Source organism: Rhamphochromis sp. 'chilingali', assembly GCF_963969265.1.
Source record: "Rhamphochromis sp. 'chilingali' genome assembly, chromosome: 15".
NCBI lineage: Eukaryota > Metazoa > Chordata > Actinopteri > Cichliformes > Cichlidae > Rhamphochromis > Rhamphochromis sp. 'chilingali'.
Genome location: NC_137942.1, coordinates 14,309,307 through 14,337,306, shown reverse-complemented (window position 1 = coordinate 14,337,306; position 28,000 = coordinate 14,309,307). Strand labels below are relative to the sequence as shown.

At 42.0% G+C, this 28,000-nt stretch overlaps 3 protein-coding genes and 1 long non-coding RNA gene across 5 annotated transcripts; 2 read left to right on the top strand and 2 right to left on the bottom strand.

The window, feature by feature from the left end:
- The first annotated feature begins 13 nt into the window (after positions 1-13).
- On the top strand, positions 14-18,558 carry LOC308412253 (cytochrome P450 2K1-like). 2 transcript variants are annotated; one of them, XM_080906472.1, is made up of 9 exons: positions 14-225; positions 759-918; positions 1,007-1,156; positions 5,333-5,493; positions 6,106-6,285; positions 6,368-6,521; positions 7,374-7,504; positions 16,531-16,672; positions 16,778-18,558. In XM_080906472.1, the coding sequence occupies exons 1-9, from the start codon at positions 25-27 to the stop codon at positions 16,963-16,965; spliced, it is 1,467 nt and encodes a 488-aa protein (XP_080762598.1). In that variant the 5' UTR covers positions 14-24; the 3' UTR covers positions 16,966-18,558. The 2 variants fall into 2 exon arrangements, with proteins under 2 accessions (XP_080762598.1, XP_080762597.1); XM_080906471.1 differs by having other exon boundaries at positions 7,374-7,555.
- Positions 8,286-12,702, bottom strand: LOC308412259. The gene is made up of 3 exons (XR_013974549.1): positions 12,569-12,702; positions 10,004-10,052; positions 8,286-9,835 (listed from the first exon to the last, which is right to left on the bottom strand). It is a non-coding gene; the product is annotated as an uncharacterized lncRNA (long non-coding RNA).
- A 193-nt stretch (positions 18,559-18,751) lies between the features above and the next one.
- Positions 18,752-22,798, bottom strand: LOC308412252 (uncharacterized protein). The gene is made up of 4 exons (XM_080906470.1): positions 22,662-22,798; positions 21,105-21,740; positions 20,843-20,953; positions 18,752-20,469 (listed from the first exon to the last, which is right to left on the bottom strand). The coding sequence occupies exons 2-4, from the start codon at positions 21,717-21,719 to the stop codon at positions 19,498-19,500; spliced, it is 1,698 nt and encodes a 565-aa protein (XP_080762596.1). The 5' UTR covers positions 21,720-21,740; positions 22,662-22,798; the 3' UTR covers positions 18,752-19,497.
- Positions 22,796-27,879, top strand: rnps1 (RNA binding protein S1, serine-rich domain). Its single transcript, XM_080906474.1, has 7 exons — positions 22,796-22,933; positions 24,940-25,086; positions 25,182-25,361; positions 25,470-25,575; positions 26,955-27,108; positions 27,202-27,343; positions 27,454-27,879. Coding segments are annotated over exons 1-7 (837 nt in total). The 5' UTR covers positions 22,796-22,931; the 3' UTR covers positions 27,560-27,879.
- Positions 27,880-28,000: the final 121 nt, after the last annotated feature.

Genomic DNA, 28,000 nt, shown 5'->3' with positions numbered 1-28,000 from the left:
GACTACTCTTGTTTCTAGGTCAGTATGGCTGCAATGGAAGATTTTTTACTACATACTCCGAATGTAACATCTCTGCTCATCACAGTTGTGATCTTACTTGCTTTCTATCTAATATGCACCAAACTTGCTTCTGAGAGAAACTACCCTCCAGGTCCCACGCCACTGCCGCTGTTTGGCAATTTGCTACAGTTGAATCGTCAGCCGCTTCACATTGCGCTCTATGAGGTATGCAAAAAATCAAATACAGTGCTTGACAAAATTATTAAGCCACCATACAATGTAAAGATTATACTTCAACTGCTCTAAAATAACAGCATTGGCTATTACCAAAATCTTTTTTGAATGTTTCTGTAATTAAACTGACATTCCATGCTAAACTATAATTTATTATATATTTTTTAAAGCAGATGCTAATTTACGATTATTTACTTGAATTCCTGAACAAAAAATGTTTGTGCGGTTGAAAGTTCTCTTTGAACAATTTCTTACTTCTCCGAGGAGTCCAGTGTGCCCGCTCAAATTTTGGTATAAAACTTTGAATTGAATTTGCCTAATAAATAACAATTGAATTCTAAGTTTTAAACAAGTTTTTGACAGACTTCTAAAATTTAAAAAAATTCACGACATAAAGTTTTTTTGTTTGACGCAGTGTTTGTTGGCAAAGGCAAACAGATTTATTATTAAATGCTACAATTTATTTCCACTCAGATGTGGAGAAACTTAAAAACTTTTGTCTCCTTGTGTTTTACTCACTTCAGCTGTCCAAGAAGTATGGCCCAGTATTCACTGTCCATTTGGGGCCCAAAAAGACAGTGGTGCTGGCAGGTTACAAGACGATCAAGCAAGCTCTGCTGAATGTTGATGCCTTTTCAGACAAAGAAATACTTCCAATTATTAGTGACTTAAAATTAACTCATGGTGGGTGGAAAAAATGTTTTTCTGTGTGTGTATATTGAGGTTTCTTTTTAATATTTGCTTTTCTTCTGGTACTTGAAAAATTCTCTAGGAATTGTTTTTGCCAGTGGAGATTCATGGAGAGAGATGAGGCATTTTGCATTAACAAACTTAAAAGAGTTTGGAATGGGAAAGACGGCAATCGAAGAAAAAATCATAGAGGAGTCTGAGTGCCTGATTGAAGTATTTGAAGAAAAAAAAGGTAACACACCTTTTGACACATTAACTTTTGCTAATAGCTCTGTTTTTACAAATCAGTCTTAAATTTGTATTCATTCATTTAAAATTGTAATTGTAACTCCGAAATGACAACACAGGCACGGCTTCTTCAAGACGGGCGCTTCGTTGCATTTATTGAATGCCGTGAAAAAACACAAAGGCTTTAAGCGCTTCAGTCTATCAAAAGTAACACTTGTGTTTTAACAACAAAAAAAATTACCTTGTGGCCATCTGCCACTTCTAAGGGCCACTGGAAAAAAAATCTGAGAAAAAAGTCAGAATTCTGACTTTAATTTCAGAATTCTGACTTTAATCTCAGAATTCTGACTTTTCTGAGAAAAAAGGGGAGACTGGGGACATTGAGTCCGAATGGACCATGTTCAGCGTCTCCATTGCCGAAGCTGCTGCATTGAGCTGTGGCCGCAAGGTGGTTGGTGCCTGCCGTGGTGGTAATCCCCGAACCAAATGGTGGACACCAGAGGGGAAGGGGGCCACCAGGCTGAAGAAGGAGTCCTATCGGGCTTGGTTAGCCTGTGGGACTCCTGAGGCAGCTGACAGGTATCGACAGGCCAAGCGGAATGCGGCTCGGGCAGTGGCTGAAGCAAAAACTCGGGTGTGGGAGTGTCATGGTCTCCGTGCCTGCCCGGTCGGCCCCACAAGGCTACAATTGCTGTTTCTGTTCTCTCCCTCTCTGCCTGGGCGGAGCTCACTATGGGCTCCCGCCCTTGGCCCACACACACACCTGACAACACTCACCCATCATCACCGGGAGCACTATTTGAGGCTGGAACACAGATCCTCTCGTCGCTGGATGATTGTACCCCTAACGTTAGTGTTCTCACAGCTCTTGTGCTTCATATTCGTGATTTGTGATTAGTTGGTGACCTGCCTTCTCGTCTGCCTCAGATCTCTCTCTCCCCCCCGGGACCTGCGACCTCCCTGCTGCGGGAACGTGTGTGAGTGTGAGCGAAGAAGACGTGAGCGAGTTACCCTGTGATTCCCCCGGAGTTTTGGATCCCTTCACTGTACATATATTGCACTGGCACTGTAAATAAACTACACCTTGGAGATACCTTACCGCTCTGCGTTTGAATCCCTGTACCAGATCGTGACAGGGAGGAGTTCGGAGAGGCCATGGAAAAAGACTTTCGGACTGCCTCGAAGAGATTCTGGCAAACCGTCAGGCGTCTCAGGAGGGGAAAGTGGTGCTCTACCTGCACTGTGTATAATGCTGGCGGAGCGCTGCTGACGAAGACTGAGAAAATTGTCAGGCGGTGGAAGGAATACTTCAAGGACCTCCTTAATCCCACTGACACGTCTTCCGAGGAGGAAGCAGAGTCTGGGGATGAGGGGAATGACCCGCCAATTTCCGGGGGCGAGGTCACTGAGGCAGTTAAACAACTCCTTGGTGGCAGAGCCCCTGGTGTTGATGAGGTCCGCCCCGAGTTCCTGAAGGCTCTGGATGTTGTAGGGCTGTCCTGGTTGACACGCCTCTGCAATGTTGCGTGGAGATCAGGGGCAGTACCTGTGGACTGGCAGACCGGGGTGGTGGTCCCCATCTTTAAGAAGGGGGACCGGAGGGTGTGTTCCAACTACAGGGGGATCACACTCCTCAGCCTCCCTGGGAAAGTCTATGCCAGGGTGCTGGAAAGGAGAGTTCGTCTGCTAGTCGAACCTCGGATACAGGAGGAACAATGCGGTTTTCATCCTGGTCGCGGAACACTGGACCAGCTCTTTATCCTCTCCAGGATACTTGAGGGTGCATGGGAGTTTGCCCAACCAGTCTACATATGTTTTGTGGACTTGGAGAAGGCATTCGACCGTGTCCCTCGGGGTGTCCTTTGGGAGGTGTTGCGGGAATATGGGGTGTCTGGCCCATTGCTACGGGCCATTCGATCCCTATACAACCGTTGTAAGAGCTTGGTTCGCATTGCCAGCAATAAGTCGGACTCGTTCCCGGTGGGTGATGGGCTCCGCCAGGGCTGCCCTTTGTCTCCGGTTCTGTTCATAATTTTTATGGACAGGATTTCTAGGCGCAGCCAAGTGGCGGAGGGCTTTCGCTTTGGTGGCCTCAGAATCTCATCTCTGATTTTTGCGGATGATGTGGTTCTGTTGGCTTCATCGGGTGAGGGCCTCCAGCTCACACTGGAACGGTTCGCAGCCGAGTGTGAAGCAGCGGGAATGAGGATCAGCACCTCCAAATCTGAGGCCATGGTTCTCAGCCGGAAAAGGGTGGAGTGCCCACTCTGGGTCGGGGATGAGTTCCTGCCCCAAGTGGACGAGTTCAAGTATCTCGGGGTCTTGTTCGCGAGTGATGGGAGAAGGGAGCCGGAGATCGACAGACGGATTGGGGCTGCAGCTGCAGTAATGCAGACGCTGCATCGGTCCGTCGTGGTGAAGAGGGAGCTGAGTGTAAAAGCAAAGCTCTCAATTTACCGGTCGATCTACGTCCCTACCCTCACCTATGGCCACGAGCTGTGGGTAGTGACCGAAAGAACGAGATCGCGGATACAAGCGGCAGAAATGAGCTTCCTCCGAAGGGTGGCTGGCCTCTTCCTTAGAGATAGGGTGAGAAGTTCGGCCATCCGGGAGGGGCTCAGAGTAGAGCAGCTGCTGCTCCACATCGAAAGGAGCCAGCTGAGGTGGTTCGGGCATCTGACAAGGATGCCCCCTGGGCGCCTCCTGGGTGAGGTGTTCCAGGCATGTCCCACCGGGAGGAGGCCCCAGGGCAGACCCAGGACACGCTGGAGAGATTATATCTCTTGGCTGGCCTGGGAACGCCTTGGTGTTCCCCCGGATAAGCTGGAGGAGGTGGCTGGGGAGAGGGAGGTCTGGGCCTCTTTGCTTAGGCTGCTGCCCCCGAAACCCGGCCTCAGATAAAGCGGATGAAGATGGATGGATGGATGGACAATACAATTATATGAAAATATCTTGAACAGCTGGTAGACTAACCAGGCTTTTGTAGATAGCTCGCTGAACTCCTTAGTGCAATTATTAAATGTGGGCTCACAGCCTATATTATCACGCAAAACCTCGCGATAATAGCGGTGTAACAAAAACTTGTTCTTTGTGACAAGATAAACATGTCTCTTGTACAAGAAAACGCACCTTTACAATATTGTCCACAGAAATGTACAAGCAAGAACATTTTAACTGCTGGAACCATCTATTAAACATCTTTATACATAAGCCATTTCTGTGACACTAGCAATTACCATTTAATCAACACATTGCAGCTACAGGAACAGCTTGGCCATTGAAACTCATGCCATGAAACTCCCAGCGCACACTTTTGTGCTGGTGTTAATGCCGTTATGAAGTTTGGAACTCTGTACTTATTGAGTCGGCACAGGGCAATAACTAGCATTTTTAATGATTTTTACGTACTATGTAACTCAGCACTCGCATTGTGCAACCACATTCTGTAACATTCCCCGATAGTCTAAGGAGCTTCAAAAGAAAAGCGTCTTGACTTATGACCCTTCCCTTTATGCAATACCCGACACTGGGTAACAGAGGCACCAGATCCCGATTTATTTAACTAGATTTTCTCAGGCAAATTAGTCATTAACCAGGGATGTTGGTACACATTTTGCTCTTCAAACTTGTACACTTTAACTTATTTGAACAGGTTGTTAGCTTTAAATTCAAGGTTCAAGGTTCTTTATTTGTCACATGCATAGTTATACAAGTATAACACACAGTGTAATGTAGCCTGACACGCTCCTCGACATGTGCAAAAATGGGGGGGGGGGGGGGGGGTGAGGGTAGAGGAAGAACATACACATATATATATATATATATGAAATTCAAGACAAATATGTTTATAAACAACATTGAAAAGAATTTCAGTTTAATGAAATGTGATTTGTAATTCACAGCAATTAAGATTGTGTGACTGAATGACTGCAAAATGCATGACTGCATTTATTTTGTTATTTTCATTTTACTCATAGTCCCAACTTAGCGCTTTCATAAAATGGTAGTTATACATTCATCCCTGGTTGGAGACCTTGAGCAAACATATCAGGAAGGGCTGTGTTGTAACACACAAAACAAACTTGTTCCTGCATCCTGCCTTTGTGAACGTTTATTACCTGAGGCTTCTAGTTCTTACTGTGTTGGTCCTTAAATAAAAACACCTTCCTTTTTCTGTCAGGTAAAGCCTTTGACAGTGCTGAGGCTGTGAATGCTGCTGTTTCCAATATCATCTGTTCGATTGTTTATGGTAAAAGATTTGAATATGATGACCCAGAGTTCAGAGTGATGGTGAGTCGAGCTATTAGGAATACTCAACTCCTGGGCTCTGCTTCAGTGCAGGTATGATAACAATCTGACAGAAACAGTTCTTCACATCCTCACTCCCCTGTCACTTGTCAGGTTATTTTGCTGCTCACTGCTACTTACTACTACTCCTTTACATGTTTGTAATTATTTGTCTTTTTGTTTTGTTTTTTGTCTTCTTTCTAGTACCTAGTCTAGTTTCCATTGCTTATAACCTGTTGGAATGGTTTTAGAACCCTTCTTATTGTCTGCCTGTTTGCCTTTCCGACTGCTGACCTCATGAGCCTGATTAACCTTTGATTAAAAATGTAGATTTTGTCTTGCTCTTGTCTCCTGTGCTCTAAGTTCAGTAGATCAGCATTACTATTTACCTTTAGTCAAAATGCAGTTTTAGTGTAAATTCAGAATGTTAAAAGAAGACATTAAGGCCAATAGTATTTAGTCATTACAAAGTATCTGCAAAATCATAACCATGTCATCCATGCCCTGCCACGAACAGGATTTGAGGTTCTCTTATCTAAATCGAAGATTAATAGCAACAGGATATCATGTCCAGTTATGCAGTTTTCTATAATTAAACATATAAATACAATGTATTTGTTAAACTGGTAATGTGTGGTGAATCTAACTTTCTTGTTTATTCAACAGTTGTATAACTACTTTCCAATGCTGTTCAGTTGGGTTAAAGCCCGCAAAGAGCTGATAGAGAATGCCTTTGCTAATAGAAGACAGATCGCAGCATTGATCAAAGGTTTAGAGGACACCCTTGATCCACAGATGTGCAGAAGTTTGGTGGATTCATTTCTCGCTCGGAAGATTCAGCTTGAGGTAAGACCTAAATTTGATTAAATACCTTTCCAAAGTAATCTTATTACTGAGACTCATTTCTTCCCTTTTTTCTACTTGTAAGGCATCTGGAAATATAGATAAAAATATAAGTTCTCACTATCACGAAGACAACCTACTGATTACTGTTGTCAACCTATTTACTGCTGGCTCAGAATCTACATCTATTACTATAAGATATGGCTTAATGCTCATGGCCAAGTACCCTGAAATACAAGGTAAGAAATATAATACACTTATTTACTGGTGATGCTTCATTCACCAGATATCTGGGCAATGTGGAAATGAAACAAAGGTATTTTAAGTGAAAAGAAAGAAAAATCAAAAAACAACATTTTCATAAAATTTAGACCGGGTTATGCAGCTTTTTCTAACAGGGGAAGAAAAGATGGTGAGAACCACTTACGTCAAATAAAAAGCAAATGTGAGAAATGATTTAGAACAAAAACACAGTCCTACCCATGGGCAAATAGCCATTGTCTAGTAACCCAGAATACTGTCAAACTGGCTCTCTGGCAATACTCATCATTTCCACTCCCTGGTCTATTTACTTATTAGATTACTACCTACTACTGGGTAAGAATAAGATGGTGGCAGATAAAGAAGGTCGGAAAAAACAATACCAAACACAAAACCAATAACAAACCACAGTAGGCTTGCCATGGCTTCACCGGGAAGGAGTTCACTGTATATTGTGAGGATATATTAGCAATCAAGAAATTGAAGCATATAAAACATAATCAACTGTTTCTCTTTTAAAGTATGTTCTTCATTTTATTTATGAAAGAACTAAATCTCATGACTTCCAAAAACTTATACGATCACATTTGGATATAATTTGTCCAAAATCTGAATTTTTGTTCGACCATTAGTCATTGCTATTCTGACTAACATAGGTTTGCTAGATGTCCCTTTTACTTAGCTCCAGCAGTGTGCAGAATACTGCAGATATAAATATGAATTCAAACCTAACAGCAAATTAATAAATTGCTCTTAAATAGAATAATTTGTGTAACAACACTACTACAGTTTCAATCATTACTTGGTTTGTTTTTTTGTTCTTTTTGTAGACAAAGTCCAGGAGGAACTGGATCAGGTAGTAGAAAATCGCCAGGTCCGAGTGGGAGACAGAAAGAGCCTGCCGTTCACTGACGCTGTCATCCATGAAATACAAAGAGTGATTAATACTACGCCTTTTATTGTACGTTGCGTTTCACAAGATGTCACCTTTCAGTCCTACTTCATCAAGAAGGTAAAACAAAAGTCAAACAGTCCCAGTTCTGAACCAATTAGTGACACTGTACACGTCTACATTTTTATTTTTTTTAAAAATGACACGTGAGTGCAGAACAAACAGCATCAAGAGTAACATGAAACTAACACACTGGGCTCTATAGGACCCTCACCAAGACGTACAGGCTACTATGTAGGATAATGACTTTTGTTCAGACTTCACTGTAAAATCTAATTAGTTCCCAGAACTCAAAAGCATTAAGGAAACCCGTTGCCTCAAAAAAATTGAGTAAAGCTTAGCTAAAAATGACTAAATTAGGACAACTTATTTATTTTGAGTACTCTGTACAAGCTCATTTGTTCCCAGAACTCAAAAAATTGGATCAAGTTTACTTAAGATGACTCATTTTGAGTACACTGTACAGCCTTGTTAGTTCCCAGAACTCAATAAAATTAAGGAAACTCGTTGCCTCGAAAAACTAAGTAAAGCTTACTTAAGATGACTGTTAGGACAACTTATACATTGCAAGTCTGCAGTATTAAGAATAACTTGATATTTCTGACTGTACAATACTAATTGTTTACCTACTGACAAACATTTCAAGTTCAACTAAATGAAAAAACAATTTGTGGTACCATGAATATGATTAAAAATAATTAACAACACTTTTTGTGATGATGTTAAAATGAAGTTTTATTTTCAAACATAACAAAGTATAACAGCCAACATACTGGACACTGTTCTGCTGAACAACAAACAATTATATTGCCATCACTGTTATAATCTCACAATGAAACAAAGTCTCAGATTTAATTATTCTGAAAATAAGTTTAGGCCTACCACAAGTTTGTTTTTTTTACTTACATTACTTATATAATCAAAATAAAATATTTGTTGTTCTGTCACAAATGCAGTCTCTAATTTAAACAACACATTTGTTTTGCATTCCAACACATGAGCTGGAATGTTGTATTATTTTAAGGATGGCTTGTTTCCAGTCCAGGCCTGAATGACTATCATGGATCGAGGTGATCCAAATGTAAGGTGCAGAAGAAAGTCTTTAACTTCCCTTAAGTACAGTGGATGTGGGTTGGAGATGCAATGAGCTTGAACCTGCAGGCAACCATCTTCACTGACCACACCATCTGTGACGGAGGACTCATCTCTCCTGTTGTCCTGCAAGCAAACAATCATATTTTTTGGAACATGAACTTAATTGTTTTCTTAAAACATTTTTTTCTGCATTTGGTATAAAACAGACTCAGATTTGGACAATCTCAGGCTCCCTCCCCACCGGAGAGGTGACATTCAATGTCCCAATTGTCAGTCTGGATAGCCGTGACCACCACCCAACATACAATAATGTCATGAAAGCATCATTTTAAAAAGGGCTATGCAAACATGGCCAATAACTTTAATTCTAATGATGTGCAAAATGATTTGAGCACAAAACAAATGTTGCTGTTAGAAAACTTGCAGACTTCACTATATACAGTTGTGAGGGACCAAGCAGCCAAAGCAAAGAGGACACAGGCAAAAAAATATCTTCAAAAAGGGTTTTCTTTATTTTAACCCTCAAAAAGTCCAAAATTAACAAAATTCAAAACCATACTTAGCAGGCCCATAAAACAGGTCAACTAAATATAACGCTACAAAAAGTAATTTCCAGAAACTTAAACAAAACAAAGTGAGACACAACTTAACTCACAAACTGACCTAATTACAAAGACACATGAGGGTAGCTTTTATAATGATTTGGCCAAACCATTTGAACACAATAGGGGGGAAAACAAAAACACACACTAATATTAACTAAGCACAGAATAACCTAACTAAACCTAAAACACCCCTGCTCCTGGTAAGCCCATGGTTGGTCCTGCTGAGCAGGCATTTTGTCCCCAGAGTCCTCAGCCACACCTTTTGCCCAGACAGGAAACAGCCACCGCCCAAACCCAGGTAACTCAAAGAAAGAGAAACATAATTAATATAACAAAACATTTTAGAAAAACCATACAATGCTACTATGTGCGCGCCTCATAATACCAGTGTTAGGTTTAACCAAATGATTAATGAATTATATTAATGAAGAATACTGCAAAGCAAAATAATAAAGTGAAAAATGGACTAATTTACCCCTGTGTGGCTGCTGCCATCACAACAGTGTAGACCCTCTAAACTAAGTTTGGGGGATGTGATCTTTCAAGAAATGCAGACCAAACTGTTTGTTTACTTACACAGCATGTCTTGTAGAATTAACTGGAGTCACCAGCAACAGCATAGTGCAGTCATATCTCAAGTCTAATAACAGAAGACATGAAAAGATCAGTACAGAATCAACTTCCCCAAACCAAAGCACAAATAAAACAATAAGTAAAACAGGTTGATCTAAAGTATGATTTAAGTCCAGCCTGATTAATATAAATGTCACTGACAGTTGCTAATATATTGGAAAACCAAAATGCTTACCACTGAGTTGATGTCTTTCTGTCCAACAACAAGAGTGCTGGTCCCAAGCCTCAAAGACAGTAAGAAGCAAGAGGGAGAAAAAGCAGAACATTTTTCAGAAACTGATTTGATCCTTAATGGCTGTGCAATCATTGTAACATAGAGTTTGCTTATGTTGTTAAATAAAGTCTAGATTTCACATTAATAGATGCCACAGATGTTCAAAAGCTGCCACAAAGCATGAAAAAAAATGGACGTCTCCGAAAACGTCTGAGCATTTTTGCAAATATGTGATGTCTTGATAAATTGAGCAGATATTTGAACTTTACACAGCTACATTCTCGCCTGAAAATATCTCAAAAGTTTATTTTGTGACCCAGAAAAAATACGTTTTTTAGCCGTGCTCCTCCGCCATTGCCTCGCAACCGTGGCCAACAAATGCGATCTGCCTTTTCCCCAGACTACCCTTTCTGGGTCACAAAATAACCTTTAAGATATATTCAGCCGAGAATGTAGCTGTGTAATGCTCAAATATCTACTTAATTTATCAAAATATCACATATTTGCAAAAATGCTTCCAAGTTTTCGGAGAGCTCTGTTATCCACCAGAGCAAAAGCTGACCGGGAGGTCAAGGCTTGATAGAGTCCGCGAGCAAAGCTAACTCCTGGCATATTGTTTTCAACCCCCCCCTGCGGTCTTTTGCTACTCAGGTTAAACATGATATTGATATATATCTATATCTCTATCTATAGATAGATATAGAGATAGATATAGAGATAGATATCTATATAGAGATAGATGTATAGATATCTATATATCTATATCTATATATTAGGGGTGCAACGATACTCGTATTGATATTGAACCGTTCGATACAGTGCTTTCGGTTCGGTACCCATATGTATCAAACAATACAAAATTTGTAATTTATTTGATCAACTTTCCTTCTGACGATGAGACAGAAGTTAAGCTCTCCTTGCAACATAGCAAATTGAACCTCCCCCACCCTCATTTAGATCTGGCGTTTGGAATTATTTTGGTTTTCATGTGACGTATGACCCTGAAGGTAAACGTGTCATGGACTAAAGTAAAACAGTATGTTGGATGTGCCACGTAATGCTCAATTACATGGGTGGGAACTAGTGTGTTAGCACAGTTAGCTCGTTAACGTGTTGGCCGTCTAGCCCCACGCACAGGGCGATCAGGGGTAGCTCGTTAAAGGAGATTGCCGTGAGATTGCCTTGTTGTGGCGTTAACGTCATTTCAACGAGATTAACGCTGACAGCACTAGTGGGAACACAACGAATATGACTACACATTTATGCTGACATCACCCTAGTGCAAAGACAAGTGGAAGCAGACAAAAACAACAAGCATGCATGCTACAAACTTTACCCGAGTCATTTAGACAACCGTTAGCACATGATTCTCCTTATGGGGACCTGATATGTTTGATATTGTGGCGAGCTCAGACAAGGTGGAGAGGGAGGTGTCGTTTGGTCTTGCTTCCCGTGAGCTAGCCAGGGAGCACAGCCGTTTATTGACATCTGCAGAAGAACACTGCCGCTAGCTAACTGCTCAGCGCGGCAACAGCAACAACAACAACACACAGGGCGCCCTCTGACCCCGGAAGGACACACCGTCGCAGCGAGAGGGCGTCACCCGTCACTATGGCAACATAAACAAAACACAACTGTAAAAAAACAGAACCCCGAACAGCCCTGACCCGCTACATAGCCCCCACCTAAGGGGTCAGTCGTCCCCGACGACCCCATTACCCCACACAAAGTCCTGCAAATGTCCAGGTGCCTTCTTTTGGCGCACCGGCCGGTCACAACCGGCGGGGGAAAAGTCACTCGGGTCAGAACATGGGGTGCCACCATCATCCCACTTCTGACACCAATGTGGCGAGCTCAGACAGCGAGGAGACGGAGGTGTCGTTTGGTCTTGCTTCCCGTGAGCTAGCCAGGGAGCACAGTCGTTTATTGACATCTGCAGAAGAACGCTGCCGCTAGCTAACTGCTCAGCGCAGCAACCGCACAGCAACAACAACACACAGGGCGCCCTCTGACCCCGGAAGGACACACCGTCGCAGCGAGAGGGCGTCACCCGTCACTATGGCAACATAAACAAAACACAACTGTAAAAAAACAGAACCCCGAACAGCCCTGACCCGCTACAATATGCTGCTGAGAATATAGCCCAGAAGAAGCGTATAGTATAGCTTTTATTTTGGAAAGAGCCATTTCTCTGTAATAAACTCTTTTCCAAAGATGAGTGATTCCTCAATCAGATACAGGGCTCGCAAAATCGCTAGCCCGACGTCCCGGGGCTAGCGACCCCACACCCCACCCCTAACGGCTGCACCTCCCGAAGAATTTCGTCTGGGCTCTTATCTCACTTTTTTATTTCAAACAATCAACAGAAAATTTCAGACATATTTTTATGTAAGGTTTTTAAGTAACATGAGCCCAGCCGCAGCAGCAACGCTAGGCCAACACTAACTAGCTAGCAAGATTATAAACCTGGTGCTAAACTAAGAGAAGCCACAAAATCAGTTTGAATAAGAGTAAACGTTTACTCACCAAGTCAGTGTATCAGGTAAAGATTCACAGCAATGAAAACAATAATATCTTGAGCTGACGCTTCTCCAGGTTTGCTCAACATATTCCATAACCGGACTAACAAGGACTTTGCACGCTCTGCTGCCCTCTGCTTCACTGAAACCTGGCTCAGTGAGCGAGTCCCAGACGCTGTCTTAAATCTGCCGGGCTTCCAACTTCACCGGGCGGACCGCGAAACAGAGCTCTCAGGGCAAACAAAGGGTGGTGGAGTCTGCTTCTACATTAATGAAGGTTGGTGTACTGATGTCACAGTGTTACAGAAACACTGCAGCCCACACTTGGAAAGTTTTTTCATCAACTGTAAACCTTTTTATTCACCGCGGGAGTTTTCTTCCTTCATGCTGGTCGGAGTTTACGTCCCTCCACAGGCCAACGCGAACAACGCACTGTGCGAGCTGGCTGACCAGATTACTACCCTGGAGAGGAAATTCCCGGATTCCTTTACAATTATTCTTGGGGATTTTAACAGAGCAAACCTAAACTACGAACTCCCTAAATACAGACAGCATATAGACTGCCCCACCAGGGACAACATCATACTGGATCACTGCTACACCACTCTAAAAGATGCCTATCGCTCTGTGCCCCGGGCAGCTTTGGGACATTCTGATCACTGCATGGTCCATCTTATTCCAGTTTATAGGCAAAAACTCAAACGTGCCAAGCCTGTAGTTAAAACTGTGAAGAAGTGGACTAACGCAGCAAAGCAGGAACTGCAGGACTGTTTTGACTCCACTGATTGGACTGTTTTTGAAGCTGCATCTGAGAACCTAGATGAGCTCACGGACACTGTGACATCATACATCAGTTTCTGTGAAGACGTGTGTGTGCCAACAAAGACCTTTTGCACATGCAACAACAATAAACCATGGTTCACTCCTAAACTCCAACATCTTCGTAAGGCCAAGGAGGACGCCTACAGAAGTGGTGACAGGGTCCTGTACAAGCAAGCCAGGAACACACTGACCAAGGAGATCAAAGCAGCTAAAAGTATCTACTCCCAGAAGCTGGAAGAACGGCTCTCAGCCAACGACCCTGCGTCAGTGTGGAGGGGCCTGCAGGAAATCACCAGCTACAGACGCCACCCACCCACTATTGAAGCAAACAAAGACCTGGCCAACGAGTTAAACACTTTTGAGACGGACAGACTCCCACGCCCCACCCTCCCCTCCCCAGGGACATTGCTTCAGACATTGACCCCCAACACACCTTCCATCTCTCCCCCCTTCACCCTGCCCCTCCCCGATCAAAACTCAACGACCACCCCCACCCTCCCCAATCCAGACTCAACGACCACCACCACCCTCTCCAATCCAGACTCAACGACCTCCACCACACCTCTCACCCCCCTTTCCTCCTCCCTGAAACTCAGAATACACACTCAGGATGTGAGCCGACTATTCCAGAAACAGAAGCCCAGGAAAGCCCCCGGACCAGACGGCGTCTCACCCTCCTGCCTCAAAACCTGTGCTGAACAGCTGGCTCCCATCTTTACTCGCATCTTCAACAGATCCCTGGAGCTGTGTGAAGTTCCCTCCTGCTTCAAACGCTCCACCATCATCCCTGTTCCCAAGAAACCCACCATCACAGGACTGAATGACTACAGACCTGTCGCCTTGACGTCTGTGGTCATGAAATCCTTCGAACGACTGGTGTTAGCCCATCTGAAAAACATTACAGGCCACCAGCTGGACCCTCTGCAGTTTGCCTACCGGGCAAACAGGTCGGTGGATGATGCAGTGAACATGGGGCTGCATTACATCCTGCAACACCTTGGCCGCCCGGGAACTTATGCCAGGGTCCTGTTTGTGGACTTTAGTTCGGCTTTTAAAACCATTGTGCCTGAACTTCTTTCCTCCAAACTCTCCCAGCTCAGCGTGTCACCAGCTACCTGTCAGTGGATCACCAGCTTCCTGACAGACAGAAAGCAACAAGTGAGGCTGGGGGAGATCACCTCTGAAACCCGGTCCCTCAGTATTGGTGCCCCTCAAGGATGTGTCCTCTCACCACTACTGTTCTCCCTCTACACTAACGACTGCACCTCCAAGAACTCGGCTGTCAAACTCCTAAAGTTTGCAGATGACACCACTGTCATTGGCCTCATTCAAGATGGTGATGAGTCTGCATACCGGCAAGAAGTTGAGCGGCTGGTACTCTGGTGCAGTCAGCACAATCTGGAGCGGAACACTCTTAAGACTGTAGAGATGACAGTGGACTTCAGGAGACATCCCTCAACTCTGCTCCCCCTCACCATATCAGACAGCCCTGTGTCAACTGTGAAGACCTTCAAGTTCCTGGGTACAACCATCTCCCAGGACCTGAAGTGGGAGACCAACATCAACTCCATCCTCAAAAAGACCCAGCAGAGGATGTACTTCCTAAGACAACTGGGGAAGTACAGTCTTCCACAGGAGCTGCTGATCCAGTTCTACACTGCGGTCATTGAGTCTGTCCTGTGCTCCTCCATCACAGTCTGGTATGGAGCAGCCACTAAACAGGACAGGAGCAGACTGCAGCGGACTGAACGGGCAGCAGAAAGGATCATCGGCACCCCCCTGCCCTCCATCCAGGATCTGTACCTCTCAAGAACCAGGAAACGGGCAGTGAAAATCATCATAGACCCCTCACACCCTGCACACAGACTTTTTGATCTGCTGCCCTCTGGCAGACGGTACAGAAGCCTGCAGACCAGGACCACCCGACACAGGAACAGTTTCTTTCCCCTCGCCATCTCCCTTCTTAACAGTTGACCTGTCACACTGCTCCCACTGCCAGACTGCAACTGCACCTTATGTACATTTTGTAGTATTCATTCCACGTCATTCATTTCTGTATTTTATGTATAGAAGTTAGATTCGTTATTTATAGTTGGTTTACACAGCTTTGTGTATGTATGTGTAATGTGTATATATAGACACGTGTGTGTGTGTGTGTGTGTGTGTGTGTGTGTGATTTACATTGCTGTGCTTGAGAGCCACCATCTACCGGACCCAAATTCCCTGTATGTGTCTGCACATATACTTGGCCAATAAACACGATTCTGATTCTGATAACAAATGCTGGCACCATGAACATGCGGACTGATCCGAGAGGGAGGACGACGGTAGTGACGGGGCATTTTCAAAACACATCTTTTATCCTTCCGCACTGAGAAGCAAACCTTCCATCTTACTTAGTTTTTCTAAGTTAAGACAACTCAAATAAATTGAGTTTATCAGCGGTTTTGCCTAAAAAGTACTGGTAACTTATTTAAATCGAGTTCTAATAACAAATTTATAAAAACTGAGTTCAGCCTATTTAATATTTTTAATTAAACACAATATTACATTTTACAGTGTTTAAGCTGTCGTTGTTCTCAAACTATAGTAGATCTTAGTCTGTTTATTTGGGGTTTTTTTTATTTTCATATCCATAAATTATCACAAGTTGAAATTTTAAATAAGATTTTAGTCTTAAAAAATCACTGAAAACTATGGGTGCTTACCCTATAGGTTATTTTTTTTATTTTTTTTATTTAACAACAAATGTACTGAAATAAACAGTTACAATAAGAAAACAATAAGGAATGAATATATTGTATAACATTACTGCACAAAAGATACAAAAGGAACACAGGGGGAGGCTAAAATAACAAGAAAAACCCCTGACAAATGCAACTTGCTATAAATGTTTTTTTGTTTTTGTTTTAAAAAAAAAACAAAACTATGTAAAATGTACAACAAGTAATTAAACTCAGGACTTTTTTGTTGCCTAATATAGAAATGAACAGTTAATGAATACATATAAAGGAAGAAATTAGCTCAGCATACACATTATTGCTGTTTTGGTCATTTACAATATGAGTTAATTTTCGGAAACTTAAGTAAAATTTATTTCATGAGTGCTCTTAAGACAATGAGAAAGCAATCTTCTCCATATTTTAGGGAACCCCAGTGATTGGTCTGCTTTCATCAGCTCACTGTGATGAGAATAACTGGGAAAAGAGTTCTGCTTTTAATCCAGCCCATTTCCTGGATGAGAAAGGCAATTTTAGAAGGAGAGAGGCCTTTATCCCATTCTCTCTAGGTAAGTGTGTGGGTTCTTAACACAAAGAAATATAAGACTAAGACATAAAATCTAAGACAAACATTAAGATGGCTTAACAGTTTGCGATTCCCTGATTTCTTGCAGGGTCGAGGGTTTGTGCTGGAGAGAGTCTGGCCAAGATGGAGGTTTTCCTTTTCTTCGCTTCCCTCCTCCAGCGCTTTCGATTCACTCCTCCACCTGGAATGACTGGAGATGACCTGGATCTGACACCAGTTGTAGGGTTCACCCTCACCCCTTTACCTCATAAGCTCTGTGCCATCAGCAGATTTTAAAGATTAAAAGTGTAGAACACACAAGTGCTATTTTTCTTTAACCATTTTGGTTACACAAAAACGCTAACAACAAGCTGTAGGAGTTTGATCTGCTTGTTCTTATCAAAGGTATTGTTGTCATTGTTAAAACCAAGTTTGCTGTTTTTAAACACACCTATCATAAATCCCCTGAGTGAAGTTTTTAAAATTTGGCTACAAACACCATGGAATCAGGGATGAATTAATTAGATTTTGGTGGTCTAAAGCCACTGTAACCTCATGAAACATTTTTGGCAATAAATCAAGAATTCAATAAAGAAGCAAGGATATTTTTATTATCCCTAAAGGACAATTTGTTGTTCAGACAGCAGAAATCACACAACCATCAAGCAAAATGCAATAAATGTACAAAAAAAGCAGGAGTAAGAACACAGGCTAGTATTCAATGTATTTGTCCTGTATAATGTTTGCAGTTAGATGGAAGCAACGTAAAACTGTCCTAACTTCAGAGTCCTAATCTTATGTGTACAGCTCAGAAAGGTCATTCAGGGTCAAATGGAAGCATATGTACAATATTTGGTTAATTTGACACATTTTACTGCATCTATTTCTACTTTCATTAAATTTTTCTCTCTTAGCTTTTCAGGTTGACCTTTTGATTTTTGTTTCCTCATGTGTATCAATCAATTTTTACACACCGAACTCTGTTCAACAAGGTACATGAGCGCACGGTGAAGATAGTGGAGGGGCCCATATTTGCATTGGCCCAGTAGGTAAATGCCACAGCCCTAGATTTAGTGACCCTGTACTAGCTGATCAAAGAGATTATAATGCCACTCCCCTCAGCTGAGTTGTAATGGTGGCTATTTGTATCTCTCTGTTGGTCTAGAGATGTACAGTTATGGTCAGAAATGTACTCATCATGGGGATGAATGTCATGGTAAATTTCGGGTTTTAAGGATTTCTTTAAACTTTCCGTTTATACATTATTATAAATTATTGTCTATTTTCTCTAATGCACACGGGGTCAAATATATGCATATAACCCAACTAATATTTAGTTAAATATTCCTCAGGAAGCTCTATTTCGACCAGATGGTCACCATCAGCAGAATTCTGGCATAAATGTGGCTGGTTATTTGACCACTCTTCTTTGGTAGAAGTAACTTTAAATGATTAAACTGGTTAAATTGCTCCATCTTTTTCTCCTCATCTAATTCAGGGTTACAGGGGCTGGAGCCTATTCTAGATGCCATAGGGCGAGAGGCAGGGTATGCCCTGTGCAGGTCACCAGTCTGTCGCAGGACCGACACAGAGAGACAGATTTACACTCACATTCACACCTACGGTCTTGACGAGCTGGCAGATTAGAACCCAGGGCCTCACTTCATTGTGGATGGTGACGCTGGCGTTCCAGCAGTTTCCACTTAATGGCAGACTTGAGCCGTTGTAGTTTCTGAACATCCTAACCAATTTTCTCTCATGTGGAGGGGGACAGTTTGAGTATTCTTTCACTCTGGCAAAGTGGTTACACATCTGAATAACTTACAATTATTTAAACTTATTTAAACTATTTAATCTTGGAATCTGCATCTATCCATCTATCTGCTACACAAAGAAACTGCCAGTTGTAGTGAAACATGATCACTAGCAAGAAGTTAATAGGAGCTGGCCTTGTCAAGTTAAAAGACATTTGGTCCTGTGTGGATTAGAGAAAGTCCAAGATAAATTCAAACGGCAACCAATTCTTGTTTTTTTTTTTTTTTTTTTTTTTTAAAGTCATTAAAGATGTATGCATTACAATCATTCCACCCTGAAAAAAAAAACACACTTAAAAGAAATAATTAAAAGCCCAATTACTACCCATTTATGCCCACAACAGTATACAGCATGTAAGGCTAAAAGCACCAGATTTTTTTTCTGTATAACAAAAAAAAAGTTTTACAGAAAGAAGCATTACCATTACTTGTCTTTTAGCATAACAATGAAAGTGTTGTCCTCTTCCTTTATATTCAAAATAAGGCAAACACCCAAAACTCGTCACCAATCTAGATGGATAAATACAAATACCACAGAAAAAAAATATACACACACGTGATTTTGTCCTGAATCGCCCCTTTTAAGAATCACGTTTTCCTTTTTGTTTTTTATTTAAGCATTCTCAGTTTTATATGAGAATGGCTTGTCATCTCTAAAATAGTGAAATGGAAGCATGCTTTGGATCATAATAAGGTCCTTGTGTTTTATAATCAGTTTGCGCAGATGTATGAAAATTAACAGTTGATAATGCCAGTAATGGTGATATAAGATAAACATGTCATTTAAAATGTCTGAATTATTTGTTGCCTGTAGCAAATACAAATTATAATATTTACTAAAAGATTGTAGTATCCTATTGCTGATTGTACCCTCTCCCTTTGGGGAAAAAAAAAAAAACTTGCTACATTGTTTATTGTTATATTTGAAAACATGTTCATAATGCTACAGTCACTCTAAAAAAAAGTACATCAAAGCCCTTGTGGTCCTCAAACAGTGTGTGGAATCTAAAGCCATCTATGGTCCTTCCACTTTGATAATATTGATCTGCTGGTCCTGTGAAGAGTGGTCCGAGTTCAGCACTGGTTGAGTGGAAACGCTGCAGTCCTGGAAAGTCCTTGTTGAGCAGCTGCTTTGGAATTCCGATGTTTTACTCTCCAATGCTCTGAAAGTCTGAGGATGTGACTGTATGCTGTATGTGGAGACATATGATTGCGTGTAGGGAGGCATGAGTGGTTGACTGGTCTGCTGAATATATGCAGCTGAATAAGGTTGTGTTTGAGAAGGGGTGTGAGTAAGAGGAAGGCTTTCAGTATTGCTACATGGTGGAAACCCATTCACGGTTGTAGGACTGAGTCCCGGCAATTTAAAGGCCTCCACATTTTCTAAACCTTCTAAAGAGCTGTAGCTAGGCTGGGTTTGGCTACACTGAGTGTAAGTGCCTTGACTAAAACTGAAGGTGTCTTGGTTAAACGAGGTAGAGGCAGAAGCTGCTGCCAAAGCAGAGGGTGAAGGAGTCTTGTTTTTCTGCTTTTGAACACTGCTACCATGACTCATTTTGGTTGCAATGGTCTGTAGAGTGTTGAGGATCTGCTTCTGAATTTGGGTCTGCTGCGACTGCTCCCTCTCCAGACGGCACTGCTGCTCTACAAGCATCTTCACTGCCAGGCCCAAGCTGCGCACTTCAGAGCCCAAACTCTGAATCTGATCCTGGAAACCGCTTCTGACTCCAGCGTCCTGGGCTGCCTGCTGTGGACTTGGGTTCCCTTCAGTACGAGGAGCACCCTGACTCCCGGGGGCCTGTATGCGGATAACAGCGCCCCCGGGAGACGCAGATGTTAAAGGTGCTTGTGGTCGGTTAGAAAGACGAATCCCAACTCGAGGAGGAGGATGAGGGGGAGGAGGAAGGGAACGAACAGATAGCCCTGGTCTCTGGGTGAGAGAACGTCTAGGAGCGCTGCTACTTCCAGGCTGATTCCCTGTAACAGTCTGTGTAACATTGAAAACATTTCATTTAAAATGGTGTTCACATTGCAGTCGTACTAACAAAAAGCTCAACAACAGATGATGTTTGTATGGCCAGGCTCCCAGACTCAGATCAGAAAATAACAATTTTTTTTTTTTGGGTCAAGCAAAAAATTTACCAAATACAAAACACAGAAATGTTTTAAGAGAAATAAAAGTGGTGATAAAGAGTCTAAAGACCCGACCATATCACTCCCATGAGGTGACAGCTAAAATTGTGTAAGGAGAAATAAAGCCTATGATTTAACAGGTACTCTCTGATGGTGATAAACTCACATCTTTGTTTAGTAAAAGGGATTCAAAAGCTAAGTGTTAGCTAAAGCTAAATGTATCTCACCTTTTCAGTGGTCAGATCGTAGGTTTCAGGTGGCTGTGGCACAGCATTCCTCATGTCAGTGCCCTGGACACTTGATGGATCTCTCCTTAACAATGATGCCACTGTTGAAAACTGGTGAAAAACAACGTATGAAAGACTGAATAATATTTGGAGGCTAGTTTATGGTAAATTACACAGATTCCATGCACCTGAAGAGTAAATATAAGAGGTACAACTGGGATTATGACACTAAGTACACATCAGTACACTAATGCTTAGGTACCTTCAATCTGTGTGACAATGCTTTATCCAAAATTCTCTTTCGAGCTGCCAGCATTGAACTAGTGGCTGGAGAAGGTGTGACTCTCCGCCTCACTGCTGGTGTGGAAGTCATAGCACAGGTTTCTGACCTTGGTAGAGTGGACTGGGGAGCTCTTTGTTGGCTCTGCTGTGCAAGTGACGTGACACTGACAATCTGGATATCATTTTCATCCTTATGTTCTTCAGGTTGCTGTTCTTTCCTGTTGCCTCCACTGGTTTCCCCGGAGGAAGAGCCCTCTGAGCTGGTGGGAGTCTGTTTAGCAAAGTCAGCAGCAGCTGGGAAGCCAAGACGTTGAGATGAATCCCGTAATAGGTTTCGGATTTGAATGTTACTCCAGCTCTGCTGTACTGCTCCAGTTTGAGCTTGCACCTGTGCTGGTGATGTGCCACTTCCAGGCTCTACAGGTCTCACCCTCCCTGGCGGCCTCCCCTGGAACTCTCTCAGGAACAAGTAGATGGCCTGAGCGGAAACCTTAATGTTCTCCAGCTCCAGCACAGCTTTGATTTTACGGAAACTCAGGCCAGCCTTTCGCAGCTCTACCACTTTGTGCTTTGCAGCATCATCGAGCCGGCCCATGGTGAATTCACCTGTTCTGACCTGTCATAAAAAAGTGAAATTTAGAGTATCTTTAATAATATTATTATTAATAATAATAATATGTATAATAATATAGGAAAGTGGGATCTCTGTAACAATGTTAGAGGTGTAGGGTAATAGCAGCCTTGGCAATAGCTTTGAAATTAAAAAACTAAAAATCCACATATTGTGAAAAAGTATTTGCCTCCTTTCTAATTTCTTACAATCAGGAAGGGGGCAAATACTTTGTCATAACACTCTTCATAGCACAAATGTAATACACATATGATAATATAGTAAATTGTAATTATCCTCTTTGGAGCTAAAAGTGGCCACCCAAACATGTGAGATATCGATGGAAAGCCCAGGATGTCCTCGGTTTAATACATTAGAACTTAGTAGGGTAACTCAAATAAGTCAAAAGACATAGATCGAAAACAAATGTCCATTATAGAGGAGGATATGATTACCTCACATCTCAGATACTTTGAATGTCATTATGAATTCTTCCTGCTAATATAAAAGACATCATCATGTCAAGCTAAACTACAAAATCAGGAAACTTCTTTGGAAATGTGGCTGTCATAACAAAAAGATCAACTTACTGGCTAAACGGAGGAAACTGAAAACACTGCCAATATCTTACATTATCATATAAATATGAAATACAACCAACTATAAATCCAGCGCATAAGAAACAGTTTTTTATTTATTTCTTCTTTTTGTAAGTTCTTCTAGGAACAAAGCTGTGTGCTTTTTAAATTTAATTAAAATTTCCTCAAGAAGAAAAACATAGGGTAGGATTACCCTATGTAGGATTATTTTTTAAACAATGGCATTTTATTGCTGAGTGCGAAGGTAGTGTTGTACAGTAACTCCGTGTTAGCTGCGCGGGGTAACCACCTCAGCTAGCACAGTATCCTTAGAAAGTGATGCACTCACTTGATCTAGAAGAAGGAAGCTCGATCGATGCTTCCTGTTCGGTTATTTCATTTCACGCAGCTCGACGAAACAACAAGGTTATTCCACGAGTGCGCTGGGTCGCACACGCGCTCACTTACAAACTCACATTTTGTCGTCAAAAAATGTAAAATAAACAAATGAGTTGTAAGTGGCGCTCAGGTGGTCACGTAACTTCCGCTTATCGTCATCACCGTGCGACGTTTTCTCAGGCCGCAAGTGGTCGAACTGCGCCTAGCTCCTTTGGAAATCATGTAAGTTTAACCTTTTATTTATCTTTAGTTGAGCTTTTTTTTTAAACCCGAAAACGTATTTAGGCTTATGCGGAAAATTATGCGACATTTTCTAATCGCAGTTGAAGTCGGTTTTGGGTGAAACAGCAGCTCGCGCGTCGCTTTCTTCTTGTTTGAATGAAATTCAATGGCGGCGCGTTCGTGCTCAAGATGTTAGATGTGAAGTCAACTAGTTTACTTTAATGATTATTTTCCCTTGATAAACAATGTTATTATGGAAAGTTGACTATAAAAATCTAATAAGAAGCCAAATAATTCTAAAACTATTTAAATAATGTCCATTAATTTCTGTTAGTACAAGGCAAGAGGCTTTGTTCTACATATATATTGGAGATCCCCCCCCCCCCCCCCCACACACACACACACAAACAAAATGTTGCTTACATCATAATAATGTAATCTGCACGTGACAAATACCTGCCAGATTATAAAAACGTAGAGGAAGTGATGGTGGATGAGTTTAAAACCCCGGGGTCAACAAAATTAGACAGGAAAAGAGTAAGACCATAAAGAATGTTCATAGATGTAATGAAGGAGAACATGTAGACGGTAAGAGAATAAAGAAAGCTCAAATTAAATTAATGGGTATATTAAACATGCAGACATACCCAGGAAACCTAAACTAAATTAAACGGAAAACGAAAAAAAAACTGAAGAAAACTGTAGTAGCAAAACATAATGAAAAATACAGAACCTGAATGACTCTGATGGTAGTAATATAACATTAACCTGAAAACATTCAAGAAAAGAAGACATCCATAGACACCAAGCATTTAAAGGTTCCAATATCAGACCGCTTAGTACTTAGATGTATAGGGAGAATTAAATTCCATACTTGTTAATGAAAACTAAATGGACACAGAAGTGGCCGCACAGAGGTGCAGTGGTTAGCACTGTTACTTCAAAGCAATAAATAAAGGGTGGCTGTAGCTCAGGTGGCAGAGCAGGTCAGAAGGTGGTTCGATCCCAGGCTTCCTCCTGGCTGCATGCCAAATATCCTTGGGCAAGATACTAGCCCCATGTTTGAGTTTGCCTACTAGTGGTGGTCAGAGGGCCCGGTGGCGCCAGTGTCCGGCAGCCTCGCCTCTGTCAGTGCGCCCCAGGGCAGCTGTGGCTACAATGTAGCTTGCCATCACCAGTGTGTGAATGTGTGTGTGAATGACTGAATGTAGTGTAAAACGCTTTGGGGTCCTTAGTGACTGAGTAAAGCGCTATACAAATGCAGGCCCTTTAAGATTTTACCATTTAAAGTCCTGCCATTGAATGCGCTGGCTGGGGCCTTGCTGTGTGAAGTTAGCATGTTCTCTCCCCATGTCTGAGTGGGTTCCTCCCACAACCAAAAAACACAGGAAGGCATTTTCTTGCATACATGGCCGATGTTTCTTAATCGGCCATAGATGTGAATGTATGAATCGGTGTCTGTCTCTGCCCTGTGATAGGCTTTCTAGGTGTACCCTGCCTTTTGGCCTGTAACAGCTGGTATGGGCTCCAGCAGTTGGAGGCAAAAATTAAAGCTTGTAGAGAAAATGGGCGAATTAATACAAATTTAAACATGTCAAAAGGATGTTCTAATTGTAGATCAAGAGATTTGAGGCTGCTGCTCGTTACGAATTGTTCAAGTATTGTAAGTTTAGAAAAACTTGTATTATTTCCTCAGTACAGTTAATTGTTATTTTGTTCTGAAACAGTAACTACCTAACAGAAAACATATGACCTAAAATACAATTTATTTCCCGGATATGTTCCTGTTAAACAAAGACATAGCTGTTAACAAAAACCTTTGTGTTTTAAAAAGCTTTTATCTTTAGAACCGTGAAATATGTTGAGCTCTATTTTCTGTCAACTTTTCAATTAAGCATTTAGTAAAAATATATTTATTTGCAGTGAAAATAATCTTAAAGTAGCAAACTTTGTGCTATTCTTAACGTAAACATATCAAAATAACAGTGGCTTTCCTCTCATCTAAGGGCACCCTCACCTACAAAGCGGAAGGAGGATGAAAAAACAAAAGACAGAGGCAAAGAAAAGCCTGGAACAAAGGAAGGAGAGAAGGAGAGAGGACGAGAGAAAGCAAGGAAACGCCGCAGCGCATCCACTGGCAGCAGCAGCAGCAGGTTTGCCCTCTTAATGGGATCCTTTATCCCAGTGTTGAAAATAAAAATCTGTCCTCTTTCCTCATATATTTCTCTTTTTTATTGATTGTCACCAGATCTAGCTCTTCTTCGAGCAGCAGTTCTGGTTCCAGCTCAGGTTCTTCAAGCGGATCCAGCTCGTCTGGTTCCAGCCGCTCCGGCTCTTCTAGCTCCCGATCCTCTTCGTCTTCCAGCTCCTCGGGTTCTCCGAGCCCCAGCCGCAGACGCCACGATAACCGTCGCCGCTCCCGCTCTGTGTAAGTCTCTTCATCCAATGCAACTGCTTGGTAATTGTGCACAATGATGTGTTGTATGTTCTCTTGTTTGAGTCTTGGTTATTTAGTGTTTTGCTTGTGATTTTCCAGCTCTAAAACACAAAAGACCAGAGATGACAAGGAACGCCGGAAAAGAAGCCCAACACCTAAACCAACTAAAGTTTACTTGGGGAGACTCACCAGGAATGTCACCAAGGTTGGTTTTTATAGCAAAAGGGAGACCTGAGGACCACTCACACTGGAGGGGAAAACAGGCGATAACACACTATGCAGCTAAGGGTTGAAATTACATTAAATTAAATTTATTTAGCACCAAATTACAACTACAGTCGGCTCAAGTTACTTTATATTATAAGGCCTAACAATAATAGATAGAAAACCCCAATAATTAGACGACCTTCTGTATATTGATTTAAAGAGGGGGTATATTGATATCAGTATAAATATACTGATATATTGTGTTGGTGTTTGACATAAATGGAGACACAGGAAACATCCTTCAAGCATGTTATTACTGTTGGGATTAAATAGTTTGTCCACCAGAGGGCACACTGCAACTTTCCTATTTGCAACACATTAACCAGGCGATCTAGAGTCCATTAGTGTAAACAGGCGACAACTTGTAACAGTAAAACACATTTGTGACTGCACTTTTCTTAGTAAGGATTTTAAATCGCCAAATATCAGTACTGATCTGACAAATCATACATTGGTTGGGCTTTAAAGCTGTGGCAACATGTTGTCACTGATTTTTCTACATTCCTCTGTAATACCAGCTGCACACCAGTACAGTACTTTAGCTTAACTGACAGATAGTTGCCTAAAAGTGAAATTTGGGTGTTTTGGGGCATCGCTTATTAGTGACAAAATTCCTGATGTAAAAATCAGAACACTAAGTGTGAATGTTACAGCTGTCAGATTGTTCCGGGTAAAAGCATCTCATGTTTTACTGCCCATTTCGGCTTTTTTCTCTAATAAGGTTTAGTTCTTATTTTCCCTAGGCTTCTCTGGGTTTCTTCTTCACTGGCTTTTTTCCCCACCTGATATTTATACATAACTCTACATTTAGTAATTAGTTTTTATTAAATAACTGCTCTCCTCCACAGCATGTTCTTGTACTGTCTTCCTCCCCTCACCCACAACTGGTTTTGGCAGATGTCTGTCTTTCCCTGAGCTTAGTTCTGCCATAGGTTTCTTCCTGTTTAAAGGGAGTTTTTCTTTCCCGCTGTCACCAAAGTGCTTGCTCATAGGTGGTAATCCTATTTCTCTATATTTTTATAAGGTCTTTACCTTGCAGTATAAAGCACCTTAAGGCAACTGTTGTTGTAATTTAGTGCTATGTAAATAAGAATAGAATAGAATTCTACTTTATTGTCATTGCACATGTCACAAGTACAAGGCAACAAAATGCAGTTTGCATCAATCCAGAAACTGCTTTAGCCATAATATAGATATATTACAAAAATGGAATTGAAAATAAAAACTTTCCCTACATAATGTAATTATTTTAATTTAAATTTTATATTTTTAGAACACAAAGGTTTTTATGTTAACAGCTATGTCTTTGTTTAACAGGAACATATCCAGGAAATCTTTTCTACTTATGGGACAATCAAAGGAGTCGACATGCCAATGGACAGACTCCACCCGCACCTGCACAGGGGCTGTGCTTATGTGGAGTTTGAGACCCCCGAGGAGGCCCAGAAGGCACTCAAACACATGGACGGAGGTATGTGGGTAGTTCTGTGGCTTCGTCATGGAAGATTAATCTAGACAGACTTGCGTTCGTGTTGGGTAACTCTTTGTTGACTCTTACGAATAGGTCAGATTGATGGACAGGAAATCACTGCTTGTGCTGTGCTGCCTCAGCGAGTCCGCCCTCCACCCCGTAGACCATCTCCACCCCGCAGAATGCCCCCGCCACCACCTATGTGGCGTCGCAGCCCACCGCGCATGAGGAGAAGGTACTATGAATGATTCGACCAGTTACTGTTTCCATTCGTGTTTGACATTTGTGTTTTTTATCAGGCCTACATGCCCTTCCACACTTACTTATTGATTTACGTTTTTGCAGGTCCCGCTCCCCAAGGAGGCGATCGCCAGCACGCCGCCGCTCTCGCTCCAGATCTCCCGGTCGTAGGCGTCACCGCTCTCGTTCCAGCTCCAACTCCTCTCGATAGACGGGTTTTCGTACTGTACGCGATCTCTCATGGTGCCGAATCGGCTTCGTTTCTTGATTCCTCAGTATTCATGTGGGCTCAACAGAATTCACTCATCTGCATTGTAGCCAACATGGACATTTCTTTAATAGTGCTCTTTGTGCAACATTTTTTTTCCATGTTTTGTATAAGTTTATTTTGGAAAGCTAGACCAGTATGTGTCTTTTTAGGTTGAGCTTGCTCTGCATACAGATCGACCAGTCTTCGAGCGTGTCTTCTTTTTACCTTGTCTTGGAATTTTTAGACATTTTGAAAAATAAAACTTTAACAATGTGAAAGGCCTTGTGCCATACTGTTATTGATCATTTCCTAATGGTTCCTGTTTTAAGAGCACAGGCCTTACAGCCACAGGAAAAGAGAAAGGGACAAGGAAAAAGAGGCCTTTGCTGACATTCAGGGTGT

What these genes read in the sequence shown, in the direction of transcription:
- LOC308412253 (XM_080906471.1), top strand. Translation starts at nt 25, where the DNA reads ATGGCTGCAATGGAAGATTTTTTACTACATACTCCGAATGTAACATCT. An exon ending in CAAGTACCCTGAAATACAAG is followed by an intron (nt 6,522 to 7,373) that starts GTAAGAAATATA and finishes TTCTTTTTGTAG; the next exon opens with ACAAAGTCCAGGAGGAACTG. An exon ending in AGTCCTACTTCATCAAGAAG is followed by an intron (nt 7,556 to 16,530) that starts GTAAAACAAAAG and finishes TCCATATTTTAG; the next exon opens with GGAACCCCAGTGATTGGTCT.
- LOC308412252 (XM_080906470.1), bottom strand. Translation starts at nt 21,719, where the DNA reads ATGGGCCGGCTCGATGATGCTGCAAAGCACAAAGTGGTAGAGCTGCGA. An exon ending in CATTGTCACACAGATTGAAG is followed by an intron (nt 20,954 to 21,104) that starts GTACCTAAGCAT and finishes GTTTTTCACCAG; the next exon opens with TTTTCAACAGTGGCATCATT. An exon ending in ACGATCTGACCACTGAAAAG is followed by an intron (nt 20,470 to 20,842) that starts GTGAGATACATT and finishes AATGTTACACAG; the next exon opens with ACTGTTACAGGGAATCAGCC.
- rnps1 (XM_080906474.1), top strand. An exon ending in CGTCGCCGCTCCCGCTCTGT is followed by an intron (nt 25,362 to 25,469) that starts GTAAGTCTCTTC and finishes GTGATTTTCCAG; the next exon opens with CTCTAAAACACAAAAGACCA. An exon ending in TCACCAGGAATGTCACCAAG is followed by an intron (nt 25,576 to 26,954) that starts GTTGGTTTTTAT and finishes TTTGTTTAACAG; the next exon opens with GAACATATCCAGGAAATCTT.